Raw genomic sequence first — 27,393 nt, forward strand, 5'->3', positions numbered from 1 at the left:
GTGCACTCCATGCTCTGGCTACAAATGCTTCTTACTTGGGAATCGAGTCTCATTTTAAACTTCCACAAACATAGTACCAGCAACAATACCTAACCTATTATAGCATTCTTAAAAGCTTAGCATTCTGTGTTGATCTGTCAAAGTAATAGACAATTAAAGATAGAAATTATGTCATGGACTGCTAGGTACAATAACTTTCAGATATATTTCAAAAACATATAGAATCACACACATATGAGCGCTGTTACAAAATGTTTGGGTGCACAGGCATGTATAACTGGTAATATCATAACCTGTATCATAATATTGTCTGCTTTTCAATACATCATTTTGCAAACTCTTTAAAAAAAAAATGAGCAGACCCGGGATGTCCTTTCATCCACCTGTCCAGCTGTAGTCACCTCTATAATGTCCTATCTCTTGTCTTGGTCACAAATGCAACCACATGACAAGATCACCTTTAAAGGCATTGTTTACCATTGGGAGCAGTGATCTAAAAATTTAAGAGTTATCAAATTTGATGCATATGTGTAGGTCAGTTGTATCACAAAATATCTTACCATGGAAAGATTTTGCAGTAAAGCCTAACATATAAGAAGATATCACTGATACCAATGAACCTTACCTGTATATGGTTTATTCTATAAACAACTTTCTTATAAATACAATTCACATTTTGTAAATACTCAACATTGATTATAATGATTAACATTTTTACAATGGTTGTATCTATCCCTAACTCACACTTTAGAAAGTCCTACATTTTGTATTTCAAAGCGCTACAGCTGGGTTTTTATTTCATCTGCAAATGGTAAATAATGCCTTTCACACATTCAATTTCACAGGTGTACACACAATGATATTTCAGGAGCGGAGATAAAGGGATGATGTAATTTTGTTTGTCATGCTCCAACACAGCAACTATCATATATCTTTCATAGAATAAGTACTTTGGGAATGGTTCTAATCATTATAATCATGTGATTTGAGAAGTCACCAAGATTGAAGCAACAAATTACTTGGACAGTCTGTCAGGTAACACCACTTTAAAGTTTTCATTTGCTGGTGTACAGAAATTCTATATAAACAAATATTGTAGATGAAGAGAGAAGAGCTACCATGAAATCATCATAAATGGTATTACCAGCAAAATGTAATCAGACTTCACTGGGACGCTGTGATATGCCTTTGCGCAATGACTGCAAAACCTCCACCAAACACTTGCTGGATCGTGGGGAAAGATATCTGAGAGAGAAACCGTAATATACTCTCGCTATTCTCTCTTCATGTCAGCCAAGCATCAATCGATCTGCAGGCCCTCAATGTCCTTTGCCGAGGCTCCCGGATGTCCACAGACGAGGGCGCTCATCCCCGGCCGAAGCTTCTCCGCTCGCGACAAGACGATACGAAAGTTTCCTTCAGGATTCAAGTCGAGGTCATGCTTCAGCTTTTTGATGGTGACCCGAGGGCGTGTACCTCTTTGCCTGATAATAATAATAATAATAATAATTAGACAAATTTGTATAGCGCAGCTACTATGTAAATATACTCTACTGCGTTGTGATGTAACAGAGCTCCTGTCACTGATTAGACACACGAAAAATAAAAAAAAAATAAATCAAAGGCTTCTGAAAAAAGATAAGTCTTCAATAAAGATTTGAAGACAACAAGTGATGATGCCTTCCTCAGTTTCTCAGGTAATTTATTCCAAAGTTTTGGAGCAACACAGCTGAAGGCACAATCCCCTAAAGTTACTTTCGTTTTTTAGTGAGGTTGCTTTAGAAGCAACTTATCCTGTGTACTTCATAAATTATGAGAATATGAGTGTGATTTCATTGATATCAATTCTGATAAATAACCAGGTGCTTGACCATGCAATACTTTATAAACAAGTATCAAAATTTTAAATATAATTCTCTGTCTTACTGGCAACCAATGTAACTTCTTCAAAACAGGTGTAATATGTAAAAATTTTGACGAACTGATATACAGAAAATGAAACGATTTCATTCGAAGGATTACTGTTCATACATTATAGATTATTATAGATAGTGCTGATTAGAACCACCACTCAAAACCAAACTAACAAAAACATAATCTGAAGGCCAATTACATATTTTGCTCACAAAAATTGTACATATTCCATTATATATACCAAAAAAAAAGATATTTTACATTTTAAGACATCTTTTTTTTTTACCTTGCTATGAAAAAAAATAAAACATGATACAGACATGCTACTTGGCAGCTATGTATCCACTGCCAACTTTGCTAATCTTACATGGCATTCTATATAATGGCACTGTGCCATAAATATACACATTAAAGCAGTCATTGACAGTGCACTAGTGCTTGTAAAGCAAAGCTCATAGTTACGCAAACCGATCCTATATGTCATTCAATATTACATCTTTGTCACAAATAATCTTCTCCCATAAATAAATGATTAGGCAGCATCATTCAACCCAGACTAAAAGGCTTTCAAAGCTTTTTTTCTCTTACTTTCTCACAAGATGTCTGATATTTCATTTTCACTTATATTCTTAAATTTCTCATAAGATGTCTTCTTTGCAAGTGGCACAATACAGCAATTCAATCACTTGAGCAAACAACGGGCCTATTTGTTGTAGACTAGGAAAGAAATGATTCAAATTTAGCTGTATGTATACATAGTTGCCAAGCCTGCCTCAATTTCTTGAAAGTTACCTGAAAGCCTAAATTGGGAATTATATTTGCAATTGAAGTACATGTAAGACACAGGTATCTTGGTGATTGTTCATTCAAAGAATCTTCCTGATTTTGATGTGCGAATGTTTGAAACTCTGATGTACACTTGGCATTCGGTCATCAGACCAGAGGCATAACTGCATCATCACAATCTCATTATTATATCTCTATCCTTTCATATTTGTGTTTTGGGCATTTCAATTAATGGATTTGGCACAATATGAATTGCAGCAATTATCACTGCTATTACCACTCCACCAAGGAGATTAAGTTTTTGCCAGCATTGTTTTGTTCATCTATTTGAAAAACAATTCGGCAAAAAATTGTGAACATAACTGGATGAAATTTACAGGAAAAACTGATAATAACATAAGGAACAAGCGATTCAATTTTGGTAGTGATCCCAAAAACTCTGGATCCAGGAATTTCTAATAATTTTTTTTTTTTACTTTTATGCAGGATTCTTTATCATTGGCAAACAGGGCCAACAAGAGGAACATCACTCAAGATTTGTTCAAAGCGGCGAAGTCTAAGTTTTGGAACGACCTCATATTGGAATGTGGCTATGATCAGAGGGCCCTGTATGGCATTATCAGCCAACTTCTCCATCAGAAAACTCCAGCAACAAAGAAACTGCCACAAGATATACCTGATGCTGACCTCGCCATTGATTTCTCTCAGTTTTTCACTGGAAAGGTTGAGAAAATCCGGGAGCATATCATGCTGGTATCTCGACCATTAGACCATGAACAGCATGCACAGAAGCTGTCACTTATCCTGACATCATCATCAGGTATTATTGATGCTGATATGTCCGTGATGCCTCCTACTTGTCATGAGGAAGTCAAGCAAATAATTCGCAAGACCCCTGCAAAGACATGTCCACTTGACCCAGTGCCTACAGCTCTTGTTAAGCAACATTGTGATCTCCTAGCCATACCTATCACTGGTTTGATCAATGCATCATTGCGCGATGGAATAGTCCCATAGTTACGCCAGTTTTGAAGAAATCTACACTTGACAACAATGACCTAGCCAGCTATCGCCCAGTGTCAAACCTACCATTCCTTGCCAAAGTGATGGAGAAAATTGTAGCTAGTCGCCTGACAGCTTATCTGCAAGGTAACGATCTCTATGAACGCCTTCAATCAGCATACAGGAAGAATCACAGCGTTGAGACAGCACTTTGAAGGTCTCTGATGACATCCTCACATCAATCGATAACAGGAAGGCAGTTGCCCTTGTTTAACTTGACTTGACAGCTGCCTTTGATACTGTTGACCATACTATCCTTCTGGAGAGACTGAGGAAAGATTTTAGAATCGATGCAACTGCTCTCCAGTGGCTCAGGTCCTACCTCAGCAACAGAAGACAAGCTGTAGTCATCAATGGGAAGCTGTCCCCTGAGACCTCCCTTCGCTATGGAGTACCACAGGGCTCAGTCCTTGGTCCATTGCTCTTCACACTCTACATTACCCCTCTTGGCTCTATCATAGAGCAACATGGCCTTGGTGCACATTTCTATGCCGACGACACCCAGCTTTACCTCACTTTTGATCCCAAAGTTGGAGGTGCTGAAGAATGTGCAACTGCTGCTGCTGGGGCCGCCATTTAGGAGATTCGCAGTTGGATGAACATCAACTTTCTGAAGCTCAATGACAAGAAAACAGAGTATCTGCTGCTCTCATCTCCACATATGAGGAGCAGTATCACTGGTGCTCCAGTTCTAGTCGGTGAAGAAGCTATATCTCCCAACAACAAGGCTAGAAACCTCGGTGTAGTCTTTGACAGAGCAATGAGTATGGAGAAGCACATATCACATGTCTGTCAGTCAGCATACTACCAACTCCGCCGGATTGCTGAGATCAGGCACTGTCTGACACGAGGTGCTGCAGAAAGTATCATCCATGCCCTGATATCATCTAGACTGGATTTCTGCAACTGTCTCTATGCTGGCCTGCCACTAACATCAATCGTACGCCTCCAGGCTGTACAGAATGCGGCTGCGCGCCTTCTTACCGGCACCAAGAAGTCTGACCATATCTCTCCAATACTTCGTGAGCTTCACTGGCTGCCAGCGCAATGCAGAGTACAGTATAAGATCTTACTGCTTACTTATAAGGCTCTCCATAACTTGTCTCCTGGCTACATGTCTGAGCTTATCAGTGTACGTCAGCGACGACCAGGGCTACGCTGTACTGGACTGACTCTCCATGTTCCCAATACTTGCCTAAAGATGTATGGGGATAGAGCCTTCTCTTCTGTTGCACCACGTCTGTGGAACTCGCTACCAGTTCAGCTTCGGAATTGCTGCAGCCTCAATACATTCAAGTCTGCACTGAAGACTCATCTTTTCCGGCAACTTTGTGAATGATGTGTGACACTTTGTGGGAGCTGGGCGCCTTTGAATGTTTCTAACAGATAAATGGCGCCATACAAATGCTGCTTCATCATCATCATCATCAACAAATGAGGGGATTCTCCCTATCGCATATAGCCGACATCAAGTGACATCACCTCACTATACCAATATCTCATTGATCGCTCTTGGGACGTACACTTCCGGTTTTGCAGTTTACCCACGTCATGTCCTTCATCTATGGATATTTTCCATAATTTCATTGTTTTGCATCATCAGCCCAGCACTGAGTTGCTTCGCAGAAAAATCCCATTCTTAAAATATAAAGTTACAGATTAGAAAATAAATCTATTACTCGACAGATTATAAGACAAAATGTCTTACAATCTGTGAATACGAGTACTTCGGCGTTCAATGTGTATTAAAGCATACATTAAAAGAATTAAAGGTAAAAAATTAGGTGCCACACGTTCAGATTCAGAGAGCTACATGCGATAGGGAGAATTCAAGATACACATATTTGAGGAGGACATACATGCACTGAGCGTGTGCTCGAGACAGAGCAGAAAGCTAAGGTAGAAACACTAGATAGGCTTCTAAATCATTGGGAAATTATGCAATTTTCAGCATACATGTATACATGTTGTATGGGTGGAAATGAGCTGCTTGGCTGAGGTCTGTGCTCTCCGAGTGTTTTTCTACTTATTACCAACATCTCAAGAGGGTCTACTCACGTTTCACACTCAGCATATTGAATCAGTGCAATGGCTTTCCTATCCAGAATTCTCTGAAACTGCTCAATGTATGCCTCACGGATCCCACATTGTGGATACAGCAGGAAAATCTACAAAGAGATAAAAGTTAACAGTCAGAAAACTGGATCTGCAAAAGAACACATGCTAAGGAATATAAGAGAACCTTCTGAGGTAGAACAACAAAAAATAATGATAAATATAAAAAAATCCACACAAAAACTTTAAAGCTTTGTATTTAATGTATCATTATTCAGTAATAAAAATGTTTTTCTAGGAATCATGCTTCTACATATATATCAAAAACATTTTGAAGAAGTTCATGGAAAGATAACAGGAAATTTACAGTCAAACTGATCAAAACACATGTCTATAAAAACTGTTGAAAGAAAAGAAGAATGTTTTCAATCTTTGGCTTCAAACAGAGAAAATTTTCAGAAATACTAAACACAAAATTTAAATTGCTAACCCCAAAGATGCACCAAAAACTCATTTGACTTAATGTATGTTATGTGAAACAGCAAAACATGAACAATATTTAGTAACAATTTTAGCTTCACAATGGTTCATGAATGCATCCAATCCAGTCTATAAAACACAATATCACTACTACAATGTAGATACTAAAACACTAACTTCTAATTTTTCCCTTTAACTTTGGTCACTTGTCTCATGTGCTATCCACAAAGCAAATGCTGCAATCCAAAGGTTATAAAATTCATTGGTTAAAATGTGTACACCTAATAATTCTCATTTTCAGGAAGAAACTTCACTCAAATATCTGCCAGAGTGCAATGCGAGTAAAACACACAAAAAGTTCCAACAATCCCCCCCCCCCAAGTCAAATATTGTCAATATGAAACAGATTCTTGCAAATGAGCCTGAAATGTTAAGAGTCTCACCCCACAGCATAAAGTCTCATATATATACATCTCAAGCATAACTAATACAATGTCATCACACAGCTTCTCAGAGGAAGTTCTGCGTCTTTGCAAAGGTACAATGACTTTGGCTGCGTTTATCATCTTTCCCCAGTTTGAAACGGCTTTCCACACCCACCTCATAAAGTCCTTTGCAAATGCCTTTCAAAGCAAGTCGCATTTATCAACTCACTGCCAACATGAAAACTGGCCTTATCACTGTGCAGCTGCATTGCGCAGTTTGACCAAAGAAGGGGTCTTATACAGCATGCGCAGTACAAAGCTGTTTTAAAACAGCTTTGCATTTATCTCGCTTCTAGAAACACATTTCTTGCTGAAACCTGTTTCGGAAAGCACAAATTTGAGGTTTTCAAAAAGGCTTTCTGAACCCCATAATCAAAGCAGCTTTGCGTTTATCATCTCAAAAAAAAAAAAAAAAAAAAAATCTGAAAGCCATTTGGAAAACCTGTTTCTCCCGAAAAAAAAAAAAGAGTTGATAATACTTTATTTCTTTCTTTATTTCATTTTTCTATAAACGCACCCTTTGATTGAGGACAGGTGCCCAAGTTTGGTATTACAAAGAATGACACAAAACAGAAGTTCCTATCATTATATTCAGCTCACAGAGTAAAGATAACAGGTGTAGCCCTCTTATTCACTTACCTCCTTCAAGAAATTGGTGATGATGGGTGCCGATTCCACTCCCGAAAACCTCATTCTGAGATGGAAAGAAATACAGGTGTGAACGTTAATTCGAATTTCATTCAGCTGTCAGCTTCACGTAACTCTTTCAATACTGTGGCTGGAATTACAGTAAAAAGGAGGTGTACTCAATCATGCATACAATTATATAATATTGGATGGCCTTGAGATTAATACAAGGAAATATTGGACGAGCTATTAACAAATATTGGACGAGTCGAAGACGAGTCCAATATTTTGCTTAGCGAGTCCAATATTTCCTTGTATTAACCGAAAATAGGACATCCAATATTATAATTATTATCCTATACAGAGGATTTTAGCAAAGAATATTTTCATTTAGGCCTATCTACCCTTTCTGTCTCCGAGTGCTGTATGGTCTCCTACTGTATAAATGATCTTGACATGGGGTATGGTACACTCTTCATTGCAAGTTAATCCACTTCATTCCCCAATAAAACAGTGATCTATGTATCCATGGTAGCCGTCATGTTACTGTTAGGCCGAGATCTAGCTAATTTAGACCAGAATTAGATGTATTTGTATCCGAGATCTGAGAAACAATTCACGTCACATCTACCGTAGATCGTGAAAGATCGAATTAGGCTACGTAATGTAGTCCTACTGTACTTAGTAACACATAACGTACATGTACAGTAACTGTAATATGCATATATACATGTACTAGTATCGCGCATGCAAATGCAAGCGGCGCGGCGGCTGACTACATGTATATTGTATATCACGCGCGGGCTATCATAGCAGTAGCGCTGAGCTGATCAATCGTCGCCTGCGCGCACAAAAAAAAATATATATAACTTGTTTTCATCAAACCTAAATTTAATTTCCTGTTATGAAAGTGATATTTTGAAAAATTGTATGAAAAACAATTTCAACTAATTGATATATGAAATTTGTTTGCATAAACACAGAATTTTAGAAGAAACGACGCTCAAGTTGATTCGTGATTAACCAATCACAGACGTTTTTACTTCATATTTCAGGTCATCTCGTATATATCTCAACCAATCACTGTGCATTTTATAAAAGCTTTGGGGAATCCCCCTCTTACTGTCCAATATTTTAAATATTGGTCGCCTCGGCAAAAAATATTGGTGGGTCAGAGGTTATGAGGTGCGTCGACAAAATAACGCTTGTATTTGGGCTCTAAAAATCATCTGTATGTATAATAATGTATGATATTGGTAGAGCCCTCAGAGTCAAACCATCATTTGCATCATTTCTATGATAATATAACATCAAAGTGCAGATGAAGGACAAAATGTAAACTAACAGAGGACCGTGGCTGCACTCAGATCAAGGTGTGCGAACCCTTTCTTTGCAGGGTGCTGTGGACAGTGAGTATAGTTGTACAATGCTATGAGGTTTTCTGTGCCAAATGGCACTTAAAGGGATGGTACAGTATTGGTGGAGATGAGAATTGGGCTTTGAACTTTTTGCGAGAAACCAAGAAAACACTTATGATATAGTACAAAGCATACCATTTTAAGAGGCATTCAAAGTTTATTTGATGAAAATCGGGATTGGAATGACTGAAACATCAAAAAAAAAAAGTAAAACAAAGCGATTGTAATAAAGTGTGGGTCCCACACTTCATTAGAATCACTCTTTTTGGGATATCTCAGCAATTTCAAAACCAATTTTCATCAAATAAACCTTAAATTCCTCATATAATTACATGCTCTTACATATTTCATAAGAGGTTTCTCATTATCTCACCAAAAAATGTTAGAAACCTGAAATTAGGTCTCAACCAAAACTATACGATCCCTTTAAAGGGTTAAATCCTGAAACCAACTCACACTCTCAGAGATTCATTGCTGTCTAGCCAGAGGGATTGGAGCTCCCCTGTGAGAGCCTCGTGTCTCCTGGGAGGGATGAGAAAAATTTGATTTAAAAGATACTTATATTTATATATTGTAACAGTGGAAATTTTCAGTGTTTAAATTTTTGTGCAATTCGAACAACCACAAACTTGCGCGAAAATAAAAGCACATCAATATTTTTGCTTGCCACGAGTTCCAGTACCGCAGTAGTTAAAGGACAAGTTCACCTTCATAAACATAAGGATTGAGAGAATGTAGCAAGATTAGTAGAACACATCATTGAAAGTTTGAGGAAAATCAGACAATCCATTCAAAAGTTATGAATTTTTGAAGTTTTTGTGCAGTACTCGCTGGATGACAAGACTACTGCAGTGTATGAATAACTTAGATGTCACAATGCGTACAACAATATAAGGAAAATATAAAGAGAATTTCACAAAATTCCATCTTTTGAAAAAAGTACACATTCCTCCGACTTGTTACCGACAAATGTTATGGGTAATATTATTCCCCCTGCCTTAAGAAAGAGGCAGGTCAAGTGCTCTTTTATCATGCGAAAAAAGTGAAAATATGTTGAATTTTCTTTTACATTTTCTTTATACTGTTGTACGCATATGACTCACAAGCTGTAGTAGTCTCCTCATCCAGCGGTTCCAACACAAAAAATTAAAAAATTCATAACTTTTGCATCGACTGTCCAATTTTCCTCAAACTTTCACTGATGTGTTCTACTAATATTGTTGCATTTTCTCAATCCTTATGTTTATGAAGGTGAACTTGTCCTTTAATGTCTTGATTCTGCGGCAATCAAAAACACGTAAAACTCATCTTACCCATCCGATTGCGAAAAATTACTCACGCAAAAATATCCACTTTTACAGTACAGAAGGAAATTGTGCTTCTACATGTAGGCAAATAAGCAGTTGGGTACGCAAAAACACATGCATTGTATGATACATGGATAGATACAGACACAATATGTCCATACAATCTGGTTCTGATATAATTCTGGTTCCTCAGTCAAACAGGAAAAGCCATGATGACACAACAGGAATTAGTGGCATTAGGTTCAATGTAATATGTATTCCTTGACAGTTACAACGTAGTGTCCAGATATCTGAGCAAATCCGCGAACAAAACCCTCCAGTGTGTGTGTGCAAATCAGCGCACAATGACTAACACTCGATGTCTTAATACATACACGTACTACATGTATTAACAACACAACACACTGAATATACCATACAACAGTTGTATATCTTAAAGAGCAAGTCCAATTTTTTACACATTGGGACTTCCCAACAATTTCTTGAGTAGTTAAATTGGTGATCATGGAGTACAAGAAATGAATGGAGACATGTATCTCCATTCATTGATAAACTGGATAAGAGACGAAATAAACATACTTTACATATTATGTATAAAATTGCACACAAGCTCTGTCTGAAATATTTGTTAGATATGTTTCAATTCAAAATCTTCAGCTATAACATAAGGAATTCATTGTTAAATTTTGTGTTACCTTTGATTAAGACTTGTTGTAAACATAAAAGTTTGACATATTCTGGGTCAATACATTGGAATAAGTTACCATTGGAATTGAAACGAAAACCAATGTTTATAAGCTTTAAAAATGCACTTGATTGAAACTGTTAAAGGGAAGATAAACCCCAACAGCAATGTGGATTGAGTGAAAGCAGCAACATTATTAGAACACATCCGTGAAAGTTTGAAGAAAATCGGACAATCGATGCAAAAGTTATGAATTTTTAAAGTTTTGGTGTTGGAACCGCTGGACGAGGAGACTACTAGAGGTTATGACGTATGAGTGGACAACAATACCAAGAAAATATACAGAAAATTCTACAAAAATCCATTTTTCATGAAAATTACAAATTCCATCAGCTTGATATTGACATATATATGTTAAGGGAAGCAATTATTCCCCCTGCTTTCTGAAAGAGGTTGGTCCATTGCTCTTTCATAATTCTAGAAAAGTGAATTTTTGTTGAATTTCCTTTATATTTTCTTTGTATTGTTGTCCACTCATACGTCATACCCTCTAGTAGTCTCGTCATCCAGCGGTTCCAACACCAAAACTGTAAAAATTCATAACTTTTGCATCGATTGTCCGATTTTCTTCAAACTTTCACTGATGTGTTCTACTAATGTTGCTGCTTTCACTCAATCCACATAGCTTTTTGGGTTTGGGTTCCCTTTAACAGACAATTTTCTTAGTTTTTTTTTTCTTTGTATGCGCTTCTCTCTCGTTATCTCCTCCCTCTCTCTCTCTCTCTCTCTCTCTCTCTTCCTGTCACTCTCTCTCCTGAACTCTCCTTTGCTTTCGTCTCTTTCATTTTAAACTACGGCGATGTACTTGTATGGTAATTGTACATGGTTATCTTTGATTGATCATGTTTGTTTCTGTCGAGATGTGTGCCGAAGTTTCATCAGATTCAGATTCAGATTCAGATTCAGATTTATTTTATTGTCCATTTAGGAAATTCTTCTTGTTGGCAGGTGTACACGTAGGAATATCTTCATACATACATACGTATATTCATGTACATGTATACACATAATACAATTTTCAATATAATTATACACAATCGTACAAACATAATTTACACTCACTATACAGTAAACACATACATCATTACACATTTACATTTCATCACAATTAATTATAATTACCGATCATGAACAAAACAAGAGTTTAGAAAACATAAAACCCGTCCTTTCCAAGGGAGTGCATATTTTACGTAACCTTTGCACACCCACACACAACACTCGCACGTTCTCCGAAGGATAAGACTTCGCGTCTTATACACAATCGTACAAACATAATTTACACTCACTATACAGTAAACACATACATCATTACACATTTACATTTCATCACAATTAATTATAATTACCGATCATGAACAAAACAAGAGTTTAGAAAACATAAAACCCGTCCTTTCCAAGGGAGTGCATATTTTACGTAACCTTTGCACACCCACACACAACACTCGCACGTTCTCCGAAGGATAAGACTTCGCGTCGCGCCCTGTATGACACATGTACATCACTGAATACATACAGGTGAAGGCAGACGAACACATGCGCGCACTCACAAATACAATACACACACACACACACACACGTTCGCACACACACGCACACACACACATACTCCGTTGGCTCAGTCATATCATACACATAAGAATGTCAGGAGAATTTACGTGTTCTACATCATGCTCGTTATCTGAAGCACCATGGAGCATAACGCACCCAAAACGCTCGCACACCACTGCACATGCGCTAGTCAAAGCACCCGCGAACGTATACAGACATGTACATTCAGCAGTGTACACACTTTGACTTTAAACACACACAGACACATACACACACACGCACAAACACACACAAAAGCACACGCACACACAGTTGCCCCATCTATTATACTTAAATAGAAACTCAGGGGACAGTGCATCCAATCATGGCCTATAATAGTATACATAGGCCTACATAAATGCACACATATCCCTTCAAGCATTCACAATTATATACCCTACAGCAGATACAAAAAAGGAACTCAAAAGAGCGAAGGTTACAGTTCACATGAACGTAGAACGGTTGGGGAATAATGATAAATCAGAAACATTGGATTTGGCGCTTGTGTTTTGCTATGAAACTCATCAAATAGATAATTAACAAATCATAAAAGTGGTTTTCACCATGTTTTTCTGTTTTTTCTGTTTTGTTGTTTTTTTATGTATGAGTTTTGTTTTTCATTTCTGTATATTTACGTTGTATTTTATCCGCACGGACCTGCGGAAGAACAGTCTTCGGACTGAAGTATGTTGCCGTGCTTAAATAAATGAATGAAATGAAATGAAATGAAATCATTGCGCAACACATCCACGTTGGGATTAGAGTTAAGATATTTGAATGTTGCTTACTTCACGAATAGCACCCGACCCGCAAAATCCACAAAGTACAAACCTGACACAATATATAGCATATACAGTACTCTGAGAAGCAGCAAGCCAGTGAACCTGCTTAGGCATAACTCACCAGTAGTCGTGCTCATTGTACGGCAGTGTCTGCTTAACGTCCAGTGTCGTCATGTCAACCAGAGTGGTTGGGTAGCGACTTGCCATGATGTCACGGCCATACTCCACCAAGTTGATGGTATTCTGTACCGTAGTGTGCAAACAATTTAATGATCCATTATGGAAACAATAATACCAGTAGACTATATGAAACACAATAATAGTGAATGATGAAGAGAAGCACATGATCAGGCATGAGATACAAATGTATACTTTGAGCATTACTTTAGCTTGACAAATTGTTTCAAACATACATTTTCTGTTTTGTTTGAGGTGTTTTTTTAGGTGTCGCCCCAAGTAAGTTGCATGCTGTCAAGAAATATCTGTTCCACAAGTAACTAAAATCCTCCAAACATATGTCAGATCAAAGTAAGAGAAATTTTCCACACCAATGTGGGCCACATACAGTGTACAACTGTATCTTTGAAGATATAGTCTACTTTCAGTCCACAGATCCTAAATCATATATGCATTCCTACCAGTATATATCTATATCATACACCACATTAATATTCACATGACTACAGGGGGTGTTTCATAAAGCTGTTCTTAGAAAGTTAAGAACGACTTAAGAATGACTGAAACATGTTCTGATGTGCTACACTTATCAGAATTTCAATAATTCAGCACAAGAACTGATCACCAGTCGTTCTTACAGTTGTTCTTAGCCTGAGAACAGCTTTATGAAACACCCCCCTGGTCCATCGGCCTCATTGCCTATCCAGTCTAGCATTGTCTTTGGTTGGCGTATGTCCCTATTTAGTACAGAGTCCACACTTGGAGGCATTTGCAAATACACACACACACACACACACACACACACACACACACACACACAAACAAACAAACACACACAGATGGCAACCTGACCTTGATGAATCCCTGCAGGAAGAGATCCCCCTGGTAGACACACTGCTTCTCATCCTTGAGGTACACTGAACACATCCTCTCCTCCGGGGTGATGAAGAGACTCAGAGTACTCAGCATCTGATGGAGTCAATGACAAGTTGAATTCTTAAACAAATTTCCATATTTTTTTTAATACATGTAAGTACTTTCCCCATTTGTACAGGTTTGTGGGTTTCTTTTTTTCTTCCTTCAGGGGCTTGAGGACTGTAGCTATCCTTTCATATGCATCCATCTACTGCAACCAGGAAATGTGGAGCAACAAACTGAACAAAGTAAGTGAAGGGATCCCGTTATATCAAGTTTTACTATGCTCTTACTGGTACATCTACTTGCTTGCTTTGTTCATACACTGGTAGATCTACTTGCTTGCTTTCTATTAATTGTCAAGATGCTCTGAAAGTACTGGTGTCAGTGAATGGGATTACATGGTTCATCTAATTTTCAATGCATCAGCAGATTTTGACATTACAACTACAGTATAACATTGTTCCACTCCAGCAGGTTTATTTTTGGTTAAGCCAAGTATTGGGTAAATCTAACCAAAATACATTCTAATGTAACATTCATCTAAATTGAAGAATATATGTCATTAAATGTGTGAAAGCCAACATCATGGTTAAATACAGCTGTAGCTTGAAAACAAAACTATCATTGAGATTTGCTGTATGATCTACATTAAAACATATCAGAGTTTCATCCACACCATGATAGCAATGACTGATCGAGAGAATTCCATTCTTTACACATACCATGTTCACTTCTTCCTTGGTGTTACCAACAACAACAGAACAACCACAGGTCTGTAGATGAGAAGCTATGGCCCTGGAACAGAAGGTAAATAGAAAACATGGTGACAAACTAATGAGATTTCACTGGAAGAAATGGGTCAATAATGCACTGTGTCCATCATTCCTCTTGATAATTGCATATCAGGAACATGCAAGGCATCAAAACCTGCTGGTCTAGCAGTCACCCGAGCAACACAGTTTGCCGTCATGGCACTCCCCCTACAACAAACTATTCTAAACATCTCGAGATTTGGGAATTGATGCAGGACCATAACTTTCCTAATGTTGGGTATTTCGACCCTGCCTACGAGCCCCCAAGGGCCACCATCAACATTGTACAAACTTTACCCCTTCCCCCCCCCCCCCATCCCCAAACTGATGATTCCTGCCAAGCTTGGTCAAATCTAGCCACCATTTTTTTTTTAGAAAGAATAAAATTGTTCACAAAAAACAATAAGTAGCTAATTTGGGACATTTGGGCCCCACTCACCTCTATTGGTGAGCCACCACCATTTGTACAAACTATAATCCTCTCCCCCAATTTGTCTCAGGTGAGCTAAAAAGATTAACCTGTTGAGGACGGTTTGATTTTGCTGCAACACGCATTTCCCATAGACAGCTGCCCGAGTATACTTGGGACTCGTCCTCAACGGGTAAGGGAGGAGATAGACTGCATAACACGATATATTAGCGGCATGAAAATTTCGTGAATTCTAGCCAACAGGCTTTCTCGCAGCATAAAAATCATGTTCGCAAATTGCCTCTGGCATCCAATGCATATTGTGCAGGCAAGAACTTTCGCGTACATTTTAATTTTGCAAATGTTGGCGCTCGCAAAATTCACAAAATTGAAATGCACGCGAACATTCCTCGTTCTACAGTAACCATTGATCGGCAAGTGTATCTCTGATAAAAGCATGTAGGTACAACTTATTCATGTACGCGTGTACAGTCCTCGCTTGTGAGTGATAATGAAGCATGTGCAAGACATGGTGTGAAATGAAGATCCATAAATTCAACTTTACATAATACCATGATAAATCACTTTCTGGCCTCTTCTAATCCTGACAGACACTTAACCAGGTTTGCCAACATTCTCACTTCCAAATCAAGGAGATTCCACACAGCAATCAGGGAGATATCTGTGTGTTACATGCATTTCAATGGGCGAAAACAATTCCCAAATCAGGGAGATTTTATTCTCTTATTCAGACTTGAACAGATTTTGACACTTTCAGGGAGACTCCTGCAGAATCAGGGAGACTTGGCAGCTCTGCTTAACCCGTTGAGGATGAGTCCCGAGTATTCTCGGGCAAGTGTCTATGGGAAATGCGTGCTGTAGCAAAATCAAACCATCCTCAACGGGTTAATTACAACAGCCTTGCTACTGAGTAATTTCGTTTACAAAGCATTGGCAACTGTACATACCATCTTCTTATATATCCCTTCTCTCAAAGCTAATTAACTGGAAAGATTTCTCGGCATGTGCTGCACATCAGCATTTTCTATATGAAATTTATATACATGGGCAAACTGTATACATGTAAAACCTGTACGTACATGCGTTATGTTTGTATGTATGTATGTATGTATGTATGTACGTATGTATCTATGTATGTATCTATGTATGTAAGTATGTATAGTAGGCAAATGTATTCAAATACATATGACATTATGCAAAGTACCAAAGAAAAAATTCAAAGCAGAAAGGAAGCACTGAATGCAGCTTAATGGAGTCTTACTTCCTGGTAAACTGGACATCAAGTTGTTTGGATTGGCCAGCTGCAAATATGGTGTCATTTAGCTGCAGAGAGAAAAAACAACAAAAAAAGAGGAATTGAAATAGAAACCCATACAGCTGACTGAACTGCACTGGAGAAGACTTCTGCTAAGATAATATTGCCGTCATAGAAGCAACAGAAAAAGGAGTTTCATAAGAATTTCATAAGAAGTTGCTACGATTGCAACTTTTGCCGGAATGGAAAGTGTCATGGTAATGACAAGAATCCAGCTTCCTGATTGGTTGCTGCTATAACAAGATGATATTCTAGGAAGAGCTGCTATCCTAACATATTTTTAATATGAAATGGGACCCGGGACTTTGTTGTTCAGCTTTTAAAAAATAAAAACAGAACAAAACAAAGATAAAAACAAAACAAAACAAAACAAAAAGAAACCTTATGTAAAGCAAGACTGAGTGAGACAGTCTCTAAAAAATTATTTTGGACAAAAGAAACAAATTGTGACACAGCTTTGATAGACAGAGCAAATACAACCAAAAGGAAAAATATCACTGAAGGTGATTAATACCCCCGCCCCGTGACGACAGTCTTACCCAAGGAATGATCTTTCCTTGATCTTCTGCCATTTAAATGCCGTTACCGTGGCAACGCAGCTTCCGACACGTCCGAAAAATATGTCTTGCACATCTTCCCACCAAGACTATTGTGTGTGCCACATTTCATAAGCTTTTGTCAAAAACTGAGGAAGTAGTTCAATCCACAAGATCTTTCCTTTATCTTCCACCATTAATATGCCGTTACCATGGCAACGCAGCTTCCGACACGTCCAAAAAATATGTCTTCCACATCTTCCCACCAAGATCAAGGTGTGTGCCACATTTCATAAGCTTTGGTCAAAAAAGTGAGGAAGTAGTTAAATCCGCAAGATCTTTCCTTGATCTTCTGCCATTAATATGCCGTTACAATGGCAACATACTTTCGGGTACTGTCAAAAAATGCGTCTTGCACATCTACAACCAAAGGCACACATCTGTACCAAGTTTCACGGAAATTGGGCAAAAACTGAGGAAGTAGTTTGCAACACAAAATTTTCCATCATTTTGGCTCATAATATGTGAGCTGTTACCATGGCAACATACTTTTTGTCACTGTCAAGAAATGTGTCATGCTGACCTATATCCTAAGACAAACATTCAATATGAATTCCATGAGAATTGGAAGAACACTGATGAAGCAGTTTTGCCATGAAGCATTTTGCCCTATATTTTACCAATAACATGCCGTTACCATGGCATTTTTTGCCACTGCGGAAATATGTGTCTTGCACATTAACATATTCAGATGAACATCTGTACTTAATTTCATAAAAATTGATCAAAAACTGAGGGAGGAGTTCGCGACGTAAGATTTGTACCCATTTTTGCCCATAATATGCCGTTACCATGGCAACGTACTTTTGGGTACTGTCAAAAAATACGTCTTGCACATCTACAACCCAAGGCACACATCTGTGCCAAGTTTTATGGGAATCGGTTGAAAACTGAGGAAGTAGTTCGCGACGCAAGATTTGCAACGGACCGACCGCCCGACCGCCCGACCGACCGCCCGACCGCCCGACCGACCGCCCGACCGACCGCCCGACCGCCCGACCGACCGCCCGACCGTCCGCTGATTCCTATATACCCCCTTCAAACTTCGTTTGGCGGGGGTATAAAAAGAGAGATCATAAAATCATGAGACACGTCGAAGAAAATTAAGATTCTGAACTAAAGCAAAAAAAAAAATGTCAGAATGAAGGAGTTTTTACTTGGATGAATGTACTGTTTTATCACTTGGCCAACTGAGCAATTTGGAAAAAACAAAAAATGATCTTTACTTTTTAATAAGCAAATTTTTTATGTTGGTACTTGCTAAACAGTTAAAACTGCAAACATATATGTTTCATGATTGTGAAAGACATCCTGTCATAAAATGATTAGGTTCTAAGACTGTGCAAGAGTGCAAGATGGCCTGACATAAAAATACACAGATTCTAAAAGATTGTGAAAGATGTGCTTACATAAAATGCAAAGGTTCCAAGACTGTGAAAGATACACATGCTCACAGAAAATACAAAGGTTCTATGAATGTGAAAGATGTTCCTTACATGAAATGCAATCTCAATTAGGATTGTGAAAATTGTGTGCCAGCAGAGTGAGGAGAAAGTGACCTCTGACTCACATTGACCATAGTGGGCATCGGCGCCATGAAGAGTAGTCCAAGGGCTCTGTACAGACTCGGGATCTCAGCATCCAGTATCACGATGGGGTCGGCCTAGCAGGACAGATTGTCAAAATAAAAACATGGCGTTATCTTGCTTGACCGGCCCTCCTGCAACTTTACAACATTACCCACTCTCTTCAAAAGCTATGCTGAATGCAACTGTTATCCATTTGGCAGTAAATATGGCTTAGAAATTATTTGACATGTAACACTTTCACCACCTCCTGACATTGATACATATTTTAAACCAGTTTTTCTGTTCATGATGATCAAAGGGAAACTCTAGACTAAGGAAGACTTTATTGAAGAGATCAGTTTGTGCTTCAAAAACACAAGTATGTCAATGATGTATCTATAGCATGGTTATAACTTCTGGAATTTTCTTGAGATGAGAATAGTTGTGGTATAGATGTTTAAGTGTTGTGTATCTGTCACGCAGCCAAAACAAAGTTCTTGTCCCAGTGTGACTGAAAAGTGCCACATGCAAAAAAACAGCATCTGATAGGCAAGTAAAAGTATACATACATGCGTACATTTTGTAGGGTACAATGTAATCATACATCTTACTGCCATGTAGCTCTAGATTCATGTCCTTTACTCTTACAGATCTATGCAGATATCATCTACAGCCATACTGAAGAAAATTTGGTGATCCTACACTATTTGTAGTTGAAAAGCATAAAAGTACAGTATTGATCCATGACAGAAGTCTACAAGTCTTCACCTCAGCTTTCTGTTTATCCTGGAGCACCCTCAGTTTACTGATCATTGCTGTGAGACGAGCGGCACAGAAGTCCTCCAGAGGAAGGTACCAAGATTTCAGACCGTATGGGATGATGAGTGAGAGGGCAAAGACCGTCTTCTCCTGGTGGTCACACCCACTGAACAGGAACGTGGAGATGACCAGGTCCTTGTCTCGCAAGTATAGCGTCTTAGTCTCTATCGCAGACTGAAATAAAATCAAAAGATTACAAGCTATGCACTGCATTCATTCTCTGCCAGAACTATGGGGACAATAAACACAGTTGAAAGTACTACAAGCAGGACTGGTGATTTGACAAAACTCAAAAAACACCCAAGATAATACATGTAGTCTAAAATATCATTGCAACTTTCTCACCATCAATTCAAATTGTGATAGAAGGCAATCTATTGACACATCAACTAGAAAAGCACTTGGAGAGCACAAACCTCCGCCAACCAGCAACTCATTTCCACCCAAGTTTCCAAAATAAAAGACTTTTGTTTTATACATCATTGCATGGCACCTTGCCCAGGCAGAACACGCTTTAGTGCGTGTATATAAACCTCAACTACTGTATGTGCAGCTTGAACCCCAAGTTCGTTGACCTAATATGCCAAAAGATTTAAAAATCCATCAAAAATTTCGCGGATCGCTTCCAAAATCAAATGAGGTGTTCCTCCTTCCGTCAATATCAACTTTTCCTGCAAGTTTCATTTTAATCCATACACAACTTTTTTGAATTATTTTGCAAACAGACAAACCAACGCCGATGATCACTTAAATGTCGAATCATTTAAAATTCTTCTTAAAACTCATCTGTTTAATCAGCTGTAATTTTTTTTTTTTCTGGAGGCGCACACAGTTATCAATTATTGTACCATTGTATCACATGTATTTTTCTTTTCTTTTCTTTCTTCTTCTTTTGTTACTGTTAACGTTAATTTTGTTAACGTTATTGTGTTTTCTAGTCTATTTGTATGAGTAGCAAAGTGCGCTTAGAAACGTCAGTATGAAGCGCCATATAAATGCAATTATTATTATTATTATTATTATTAACCTCCTCCTTCCTTGGCGGAGGTACATACAGCTTCTGTATAATAACAGCAAATCAATGTTTCATACGTGTGAAGTACTCTGAGAATCTAGACAAGCAGGTTATGGTGCCAATTTGTACAAATAGTGATTTTCATTTTCAATAATAATACTTGTGGTCTTTGGTAAAAATATGATGTACATTAGTAATTTCACCCGAGATGAAATGTGAAATTTCAAAAGTTGAAAGGAATTTCAGAAGAAAAAAAGTTGTATGTTTATGACTGGTATTTCTGTTATATATCAAAGGCAAAGTCCTTTGCCGCCTCTACCATTTCAGATGTGTTTCGAAAATTGCGTATGGCTGTTCCCAATTATTCGCTGCACACTGTATCTAACAGAAGCATGATAATATCATAAAGGAAAAAACAGAAACATACAGCTTGTACCACCGTGCACCTTCCAAATGATTTCAATAACAGGTAATTCTGCTTAATACTTGAAGCATATCTATAGTCTAAAAATAATGAAACTGGAATATTTTTGCAAGTGTCCACTATAACATTGTTACTGTTTGTAGATGACTTTATACACAATGTACGTATGTATTTTGTACAAATATGAAATTTGCAATTAAAAAACAAAAACAAAAAACAAAAAAACATGCGATAATACTGAAGGTATAGGAATCAGACATTGGTTCCAGAAGAAAAAAGGATTGTGATATTAGTCCCTTTCACAAATACCCAAAGTTAAGTTTTTAGCAAATTTTGATTATTGCATCGTGATGCAAAAACCAATAACCCCAGTGTGTGAAATCAGCTTCTCTTGCTTACCTGAGGTTGATCACTGGATGTCAGGGTGTGCGTTGTCAGGTAATGAATCATCTCTTGGCTCATCTCAGGTTTGCCCTCCGTCTGCCACACATGCTGGAGATGGGGACCAAGGATGTTGTTCCAGGCACACAGGATGATGGCATGGGCGGGGCACTCCTTGGTGCCCTCGATCACGACACTCTTGGTCTCATCCCGCACTTTCTCAAAGTCCAGGTAGTTGTGGCGGGAATGACTATCATCGTAGTAGTCTCCCATCTTTAGCTTGTTTTCCTTTCAGCATGAAACACAAGAAGTTGGCTCTATGTCCTGCCACATAGAATCTCATGCAATGCTGAGTCCAATGGTCAAAAGGGTATGCGCGTCACTTACAGCTTTTGTACATACAGGCTGTTTTACCACTCAGCTGAATTTCAAGTGAGAGAAAGGTTGTACACGTAATAATAATTGTACAGTTACAGAGCTTTAATGAAAGAGTTTCTTATAGTGAAGGCGGCTACAGGATTTTTTTTTTCCCCACAGATGGCAAGTCACGACACTCCTGAAAGACAACCACTGAATCACAACAGTGGTAATTATACATGTGATACATGTAGTTAAAGATACAAAACCAGTATCATATCATCCAACTATAGGTGGAGAAAGAAAAAGTTGTCAATCTTGAAGAGTCATGTGGCAGTCAAAAGAGTGGACTGGTGTTGCCTTCTTGTGGTGATGGCAGCCCATCAAGCAAAAACTGTGGCTGACTGTTGATCTGTCTCCACACAATGATGCGATGGGCACACTCTATGGACATGCTCAACACCAGCACCGTGATGAGAGACAGGTTTGCTCCTATGGGGAGGCGTGGTCCGGAGTTCACTACAGACACCAGCAGTAGCGCCAGCACTGAGATGACGCAGGTGGTCACAGCGTAGTTGAGGAAGATGCGTTTCACTCCAATGTGGTCTAGCACTGTTTCCGTCATCTGCCAGTCTAAGGAGATCATGCTTCGCCTTGCATGGTAATGACAAGTGCAACAACTAACAGAAAAGTTTATCTCTACCTTGAAGCAAACACAAGTCGGTACGTCCTCTTCAAAAATTTCCGACAGTCAATTGCAAAACACCACATTTTCTTTGGACAATGACTGTGTCTCAAAAGCTATAAACCATATAACAAAAGTATATGATTTTAGGCTGAAGAACTGTCTTTGTTTTACTGTGTGCCGAGGCTTTTTAACCTAGGACTGACAGAACACATTTCATATTCAACAAGTCCACAAGTACCTATGCCCTAAACTGAAGGTTGCATATGCACTGTTATGCAGTTCCTACAGTATTATTGTAATTTAAAGTACTGATACATTATTTTGCATAAAATGTGTAATCCTCATTTCTTGAAAGAGTTGGTATGCACTACACTACAACACTTTTGATAGCAGTTTCACTACAAATGCTCCCAATCCTCTTGCTAAATCTCACAGACTAAACTACACAGAAAGACACTTCTTATGTCATCCACTTTGTTTCACTGCCTGTCATTGAACCTCAAAGTGGGTCTTGAAGCTGTGTGTCATCTGATAGGCAAACTTGATGGACAGAGTAACTATGAAAAGGGACATCAGTGCTGACATGGCAACAGTTGCTAGGCGTGGTGAGGAGAGGTTGATGAAAGTCATCAAGAACATGACAGTGCTGGTGAGGATGTACGTTGTAATCATGTGGTTGAAGCAGATGTACTTCAGTGCATTGTGGTCAACAATAGTACCAATCCATTTCCCATAGAGCACCATCTTCATTCAATGAGTCATCTCTGTCCATGAAGCCAGATGCAGACTGTGTTTCTCCTTCGACAGTACTGACATAACACCATTACGTCCATCTGTATACAGAATATGCAAATAAAGGAATTTTTCAAATTCACGAAATTCTTCCATCAAGAGGTTTTTATGCAACTGATTGACAAATTGCCCTACATCGACGTAAATAACGTTAATGTACGGCAATTTGTCAATCAGTTGCATAAATGAATTTTTGTAGTTGTTTTTATCAACATCATGTATGAAAATTGCAACTTACATCACAAGGCAATGGCATTCAAATCTAGCAATAAATAAGAATAGTCAAAATGAGTGTGAGAAAATATCACTAACTTTGTTGTCAAAATTTGCCAAAAACATACCAACATTGTACAATGTGCAAAACTGTACAATGTACAATCAAGCTTTTAGAGTTGGCAAAAAAGAAAGGTGCGATGTCATCCAAGTCATTTCCTTTTCTTTCTGTCCTTTGTAGACAAGAATTTAAATACACATCCCTACACCTGTACATTGTACATCTGGTTTCTTATTCATAGAACTTTTACAGCTGTAATACTGAAAACTGATGTGAAATACAGTGTATACATGTATACACTGTATAAACTGCATTGACAAATGATCAATGATTGTGACTAGATCAGGATAGGCCTAAAGATTCTGCATCTTTCACATACAATTGTAAACCAAACTCCAAAGTCAACAATCACTCAAAAATACTCAGTATACACATGTACAGGTATAGCTGTAGACTAGTCTAATCTTGCCATAGGATAGACTATTACCACCAGACGCTGCGACTTAGTATGTACAGCAACAAGGCTGTATGGTCTACATGTTACTTGTATTGTAGTTGTAAGTTTAGTTAATCCTTCCACCGTGTTCACTGCACTGTCATGATGCATGATGTCAACACTTGTCACTAGCTCAGTCACTGGCTCACTGGCTCATGTACATGTAAGTTACATACTAAATAGGGCAATAAAAATGCTTGTAAATGTAAGTTATAAGTTAGTAAAATGTAGATATGTCTTGCTTTAGTCTTTTACTCTAAAGTTTACACTACAGCTAAATTTACAATGTAACCAACCTGTAATAAAATTTATCTAAGAATTTAAATTACACATTGTGTCATTGGCAAATGTCACGACTAAATAAATGCGAAGCCTACTTCCTATGTACCATAGTTCAGCGTATAGTCTCATCAAGACCATAATAATACAAATACATGTAGTTCTAGACCTAGTATCAATACAATACTCGGTACCACTGTATTGTACACATGCACAACCACACAATCACACACGCATCATGTCCATCAACACATACAACACTAGTCAACAGCTGTTGTTGTTTGCAGTGATAGTCAGTCCCATTACAAACATGTATCGCAATACGCGGGACTACGCTAACCCCCTTTTTAAAGCCAAGAGCGAGCAAGGACTGTGAAAAGCTCAGTTCTATGATACCTCTACTTTAAAGTTTAAATTAGTATGGCACTGAGAATCTAGATAGATTTTAGACTTACTAATGGATGAACCACGACACTACCCTTTGCTGTCCTTCCGTCAAGGAAAAACAAGGGTGGGGCAGCTGCTGTTATCGTTTACGGAGTTCCAAGCACAGCGTTCGTTCGTTCCTATCCAATGGAATCCACCGGAGATTCTGTCACCTTGCATGTTGGGTTTGTTGCACACGGCAGAATAAGTGTGTATGCTGTGTGTGACCCATCCAGCTGACTTTATGGGGGGGGGGGGGGGGGGGGGGGGGGGTGTTAGGGGTCCCCCCCCCCCCCTTGGGCTGCAAGGGGTCAGGAGAATTAAAAAAATTGCATTGATAGAGAATTGGCAGCCATAATGTGAAGACCGACTTTTGTTTTTTATTCTTTTGCTCTTCCTTTTTTTTTTCTGCCCCTGCTCAGCTGTTATTCAACATGAACTCTATTATGAGCGAAGTTATGACTGGCCATAAATTGTGAGAAGAATTGATTTTAGATTTTGATATCCCTCGATTAGATAGGAGAAAATTCATTTTTGTTTAATGAATCAAATCCCAAGGGAATGGTTAAATGATATATTTTTACATAATTTGGATGTTCAAGAGTTGGTTGCTACAAGAAAAGTACCGTCTCGTACTTATAGTGAATGTTAAATATAATCCTGATAAAAGATATGATTATTGATAAAAACAAAATAACAATCCCCATAGATATCATATGGGAAAATGTACACAATAATAATTTACTTGTATACAATTGACACTAGGTTACGTTCGTTTTATTTTAAAAATCCATCTGCTTTGAATGGATTTTTGCATAAAATTTATAGGAAAGATTCATCAAATTGTTTGTTTGTTTGTTTGTGTGTGTGTGTGTATGTGTGTGTATGTATGTGTGTGTGTGTGTGTGTGTGTGTGATAGAGAAGAAACTATGGTCCATCTATTTTGTGAGTGTGCAAGGTCTCTTCTATTTGGAAAGCATTGTTAGATTTATTACTACAACATTATGATCCCAGTTTTATTTTTACTAAATTTGAAAAAAAAAAACCTTTTTGGTTTTCCTAAAGACAAATTTGTAACTTATCTTATGTTATTGGTGAAATATTACATATAATTATGTTTGCAAATTTAAAGATGAGTTACCTAATGTGACTGCCTTTAAATCATTTGTTAAAAGACAAAAGTAACTAGTATACAGTATTACTTGGCTGAAAAGAGCAATAAACTCCCTATAAGCATTTTAGAAAATGGAGATTTAGTTTATGATAAATTGTGTAGAAGATAACATTTGGTCTGTTTTTCCCTCAATATCTTCTTTTGTATTGCCTTAAAGCTATCATTTTAACTGATATATTTTGTGCAATGCATTGTATGAAATACATACCATATACATGTACAGTACCATGACACCGTGATTTTTACAGTAAAGGAGTAACATCGTTGATTTGGCCGTGACAAGGCCTACAATAGAAACAATTATGTGCCCATAAATTATTTCTCTTTTCTTTTGAGTTTGGGTCACTGGGGTCGGGACACGCTCCACAAGTGAGTGCTTGATAGCGTTTGAGTATGAGTTCAGTGTTTGAGAATTAGGGTTGGTTTTAACGTGTGGTATTCGTGGATGTATAGCTGGCCCTACGTTTTAGCTCAGGGAGTGTGCCCTGATAAGATTTCATTGACCCTTGATGAATTGAGGTTTGGTTTTCCCACAATCTTTAGGGCTGACATTACCATGTCAGTTCGAGGAATCCTTCCCGCTATGTATAGACAGCTGTTCAAGTTCATGTAGTTTATTTATTATATTATCTCGGTGCGACTTGGTATTGCTTATTCGATATTGGAGGTTAACATTTTCAACTTGTTGTTCCTTTTTTTCCCCCTTTTCTGTTTTATTTATTCGTTTTACAATTATTGCAAATCATTTGCAAATCATTTGATTATGTTTGTGATATGATTCAATTAAACATACGATTAAAACAAGCGAATTCAGCATTACTTTGCCGATAATTAATTTTCCGTATACAGTATGCATAATCCTGCACTGTTTTTCTATTATTCTATTTTTGTCGTTGTTGTATAGGCCTATATGTTCGCCGTACCGCGGATACAGTTCTTGTTTGTTTGTTTGGTTGGTTGGTCGGTTGTTTGTTTGTTTGTTTGTTTGTTTGTTTTCCCTCTCTTTCATCTATACACATATTACTACATATTTCAAATAACATCATGCTTTTTTTCGAATTCAATACAATATACATCAAGAAAAAAGGTGTCTAAAAAGACACCATTTTTTTTGAAACACTTGCAACTTATGATTATTTCTTGGGATAAATTTCTCTCTATCATAATATTCCCTTATACTATATTTAGTTGTTTGTTTGTTTG

General features: G+C 37.9%; 1 protein-coding gene across 1 annotated transcript; it reads right to left on the reverse strand.

Moving 5' to 3' along the window:
• Nucleotides 1-682: 682 nt before the first annotated feature.
• Nucleotides 683-25,157, reverse strand: LOC139728117 (guanine nucleotide exchange factor C9orf72 homolog). Its single transcript, XM_071639076.1, has 12 exons — nucleotides 25,045-25,157; nucleotides 21,722-23,581; nucleotides 19,833-20,057; nucleotides 19,067-19,159; nucleotides 16,847-16,908; nucleotides 15,066-15,138; nucleotides 14,278-14,394; nucleotides 13,370-13,491; nucleotides 9,284-9,349; nucleotides 7,422-7,476; nucleotides 5,821-5,930; nucleotides 683-1,484 (listed from the first exon to the last, which is right to left on the reverse strand). The coding sequence occupies exons 2-12, from the start codon at nucleotides 21,974-21,976 to the stop codon at nucleotides 1,301-1,303; spliced, it is 1,362 nt and encodes a 453-aa protein (XP_071495177.1). The 5' UTR covers nucleotides 21,977-23,581; nucleotides 25,045-25,157; the 3' UTR covers nucleotides 683-1,300.
• Between the last annotated feature and the right edge of the window lie 2,236 nt (nucleotides 25,158-27,393).

This window comes from Diadema antillarum, unplaced genomic scaffold (assembly GCF_040938485.1).
Source record: "Diadema antillarum isolate AM-2024a unplaced genomic scaffold, OU_Dant_1.0 seq00000166_RagTag, whole genome shotgun sequence".
NCBI classification, from domain to species: domain Eukaryota; kingdom Metazoa; phylum Echinodermata; class Echinoidea; order Diadematoida; family Diadematidae; genus Diadema; species Diadema antillarum.

Bases quoted from the DNA above. Each gene is read 5' to 3' on its own strand.
- LOC139728117 (XM_071639076.1), bottom strand. From the start codon at position 21,976: ATGGGAGACTACTACGATGATAGTCATTCCCGCCACAACTACCTGGAC. The intron at 20,058-21,721 runs GTAAGCAAGAGA...ATTTTATTTCAG, and splicing joins CATCCAGTGATCAACCTCAG to TCTGCGATAGAGACTAAGAC. The intron at 14,395-15,065 runs GTATGTGTAAAG...TGACTCCATCAG, and splicing joins CCAAGGAAGAAGTGAACATG to ATGCTGAGTACTCTGAGTCT.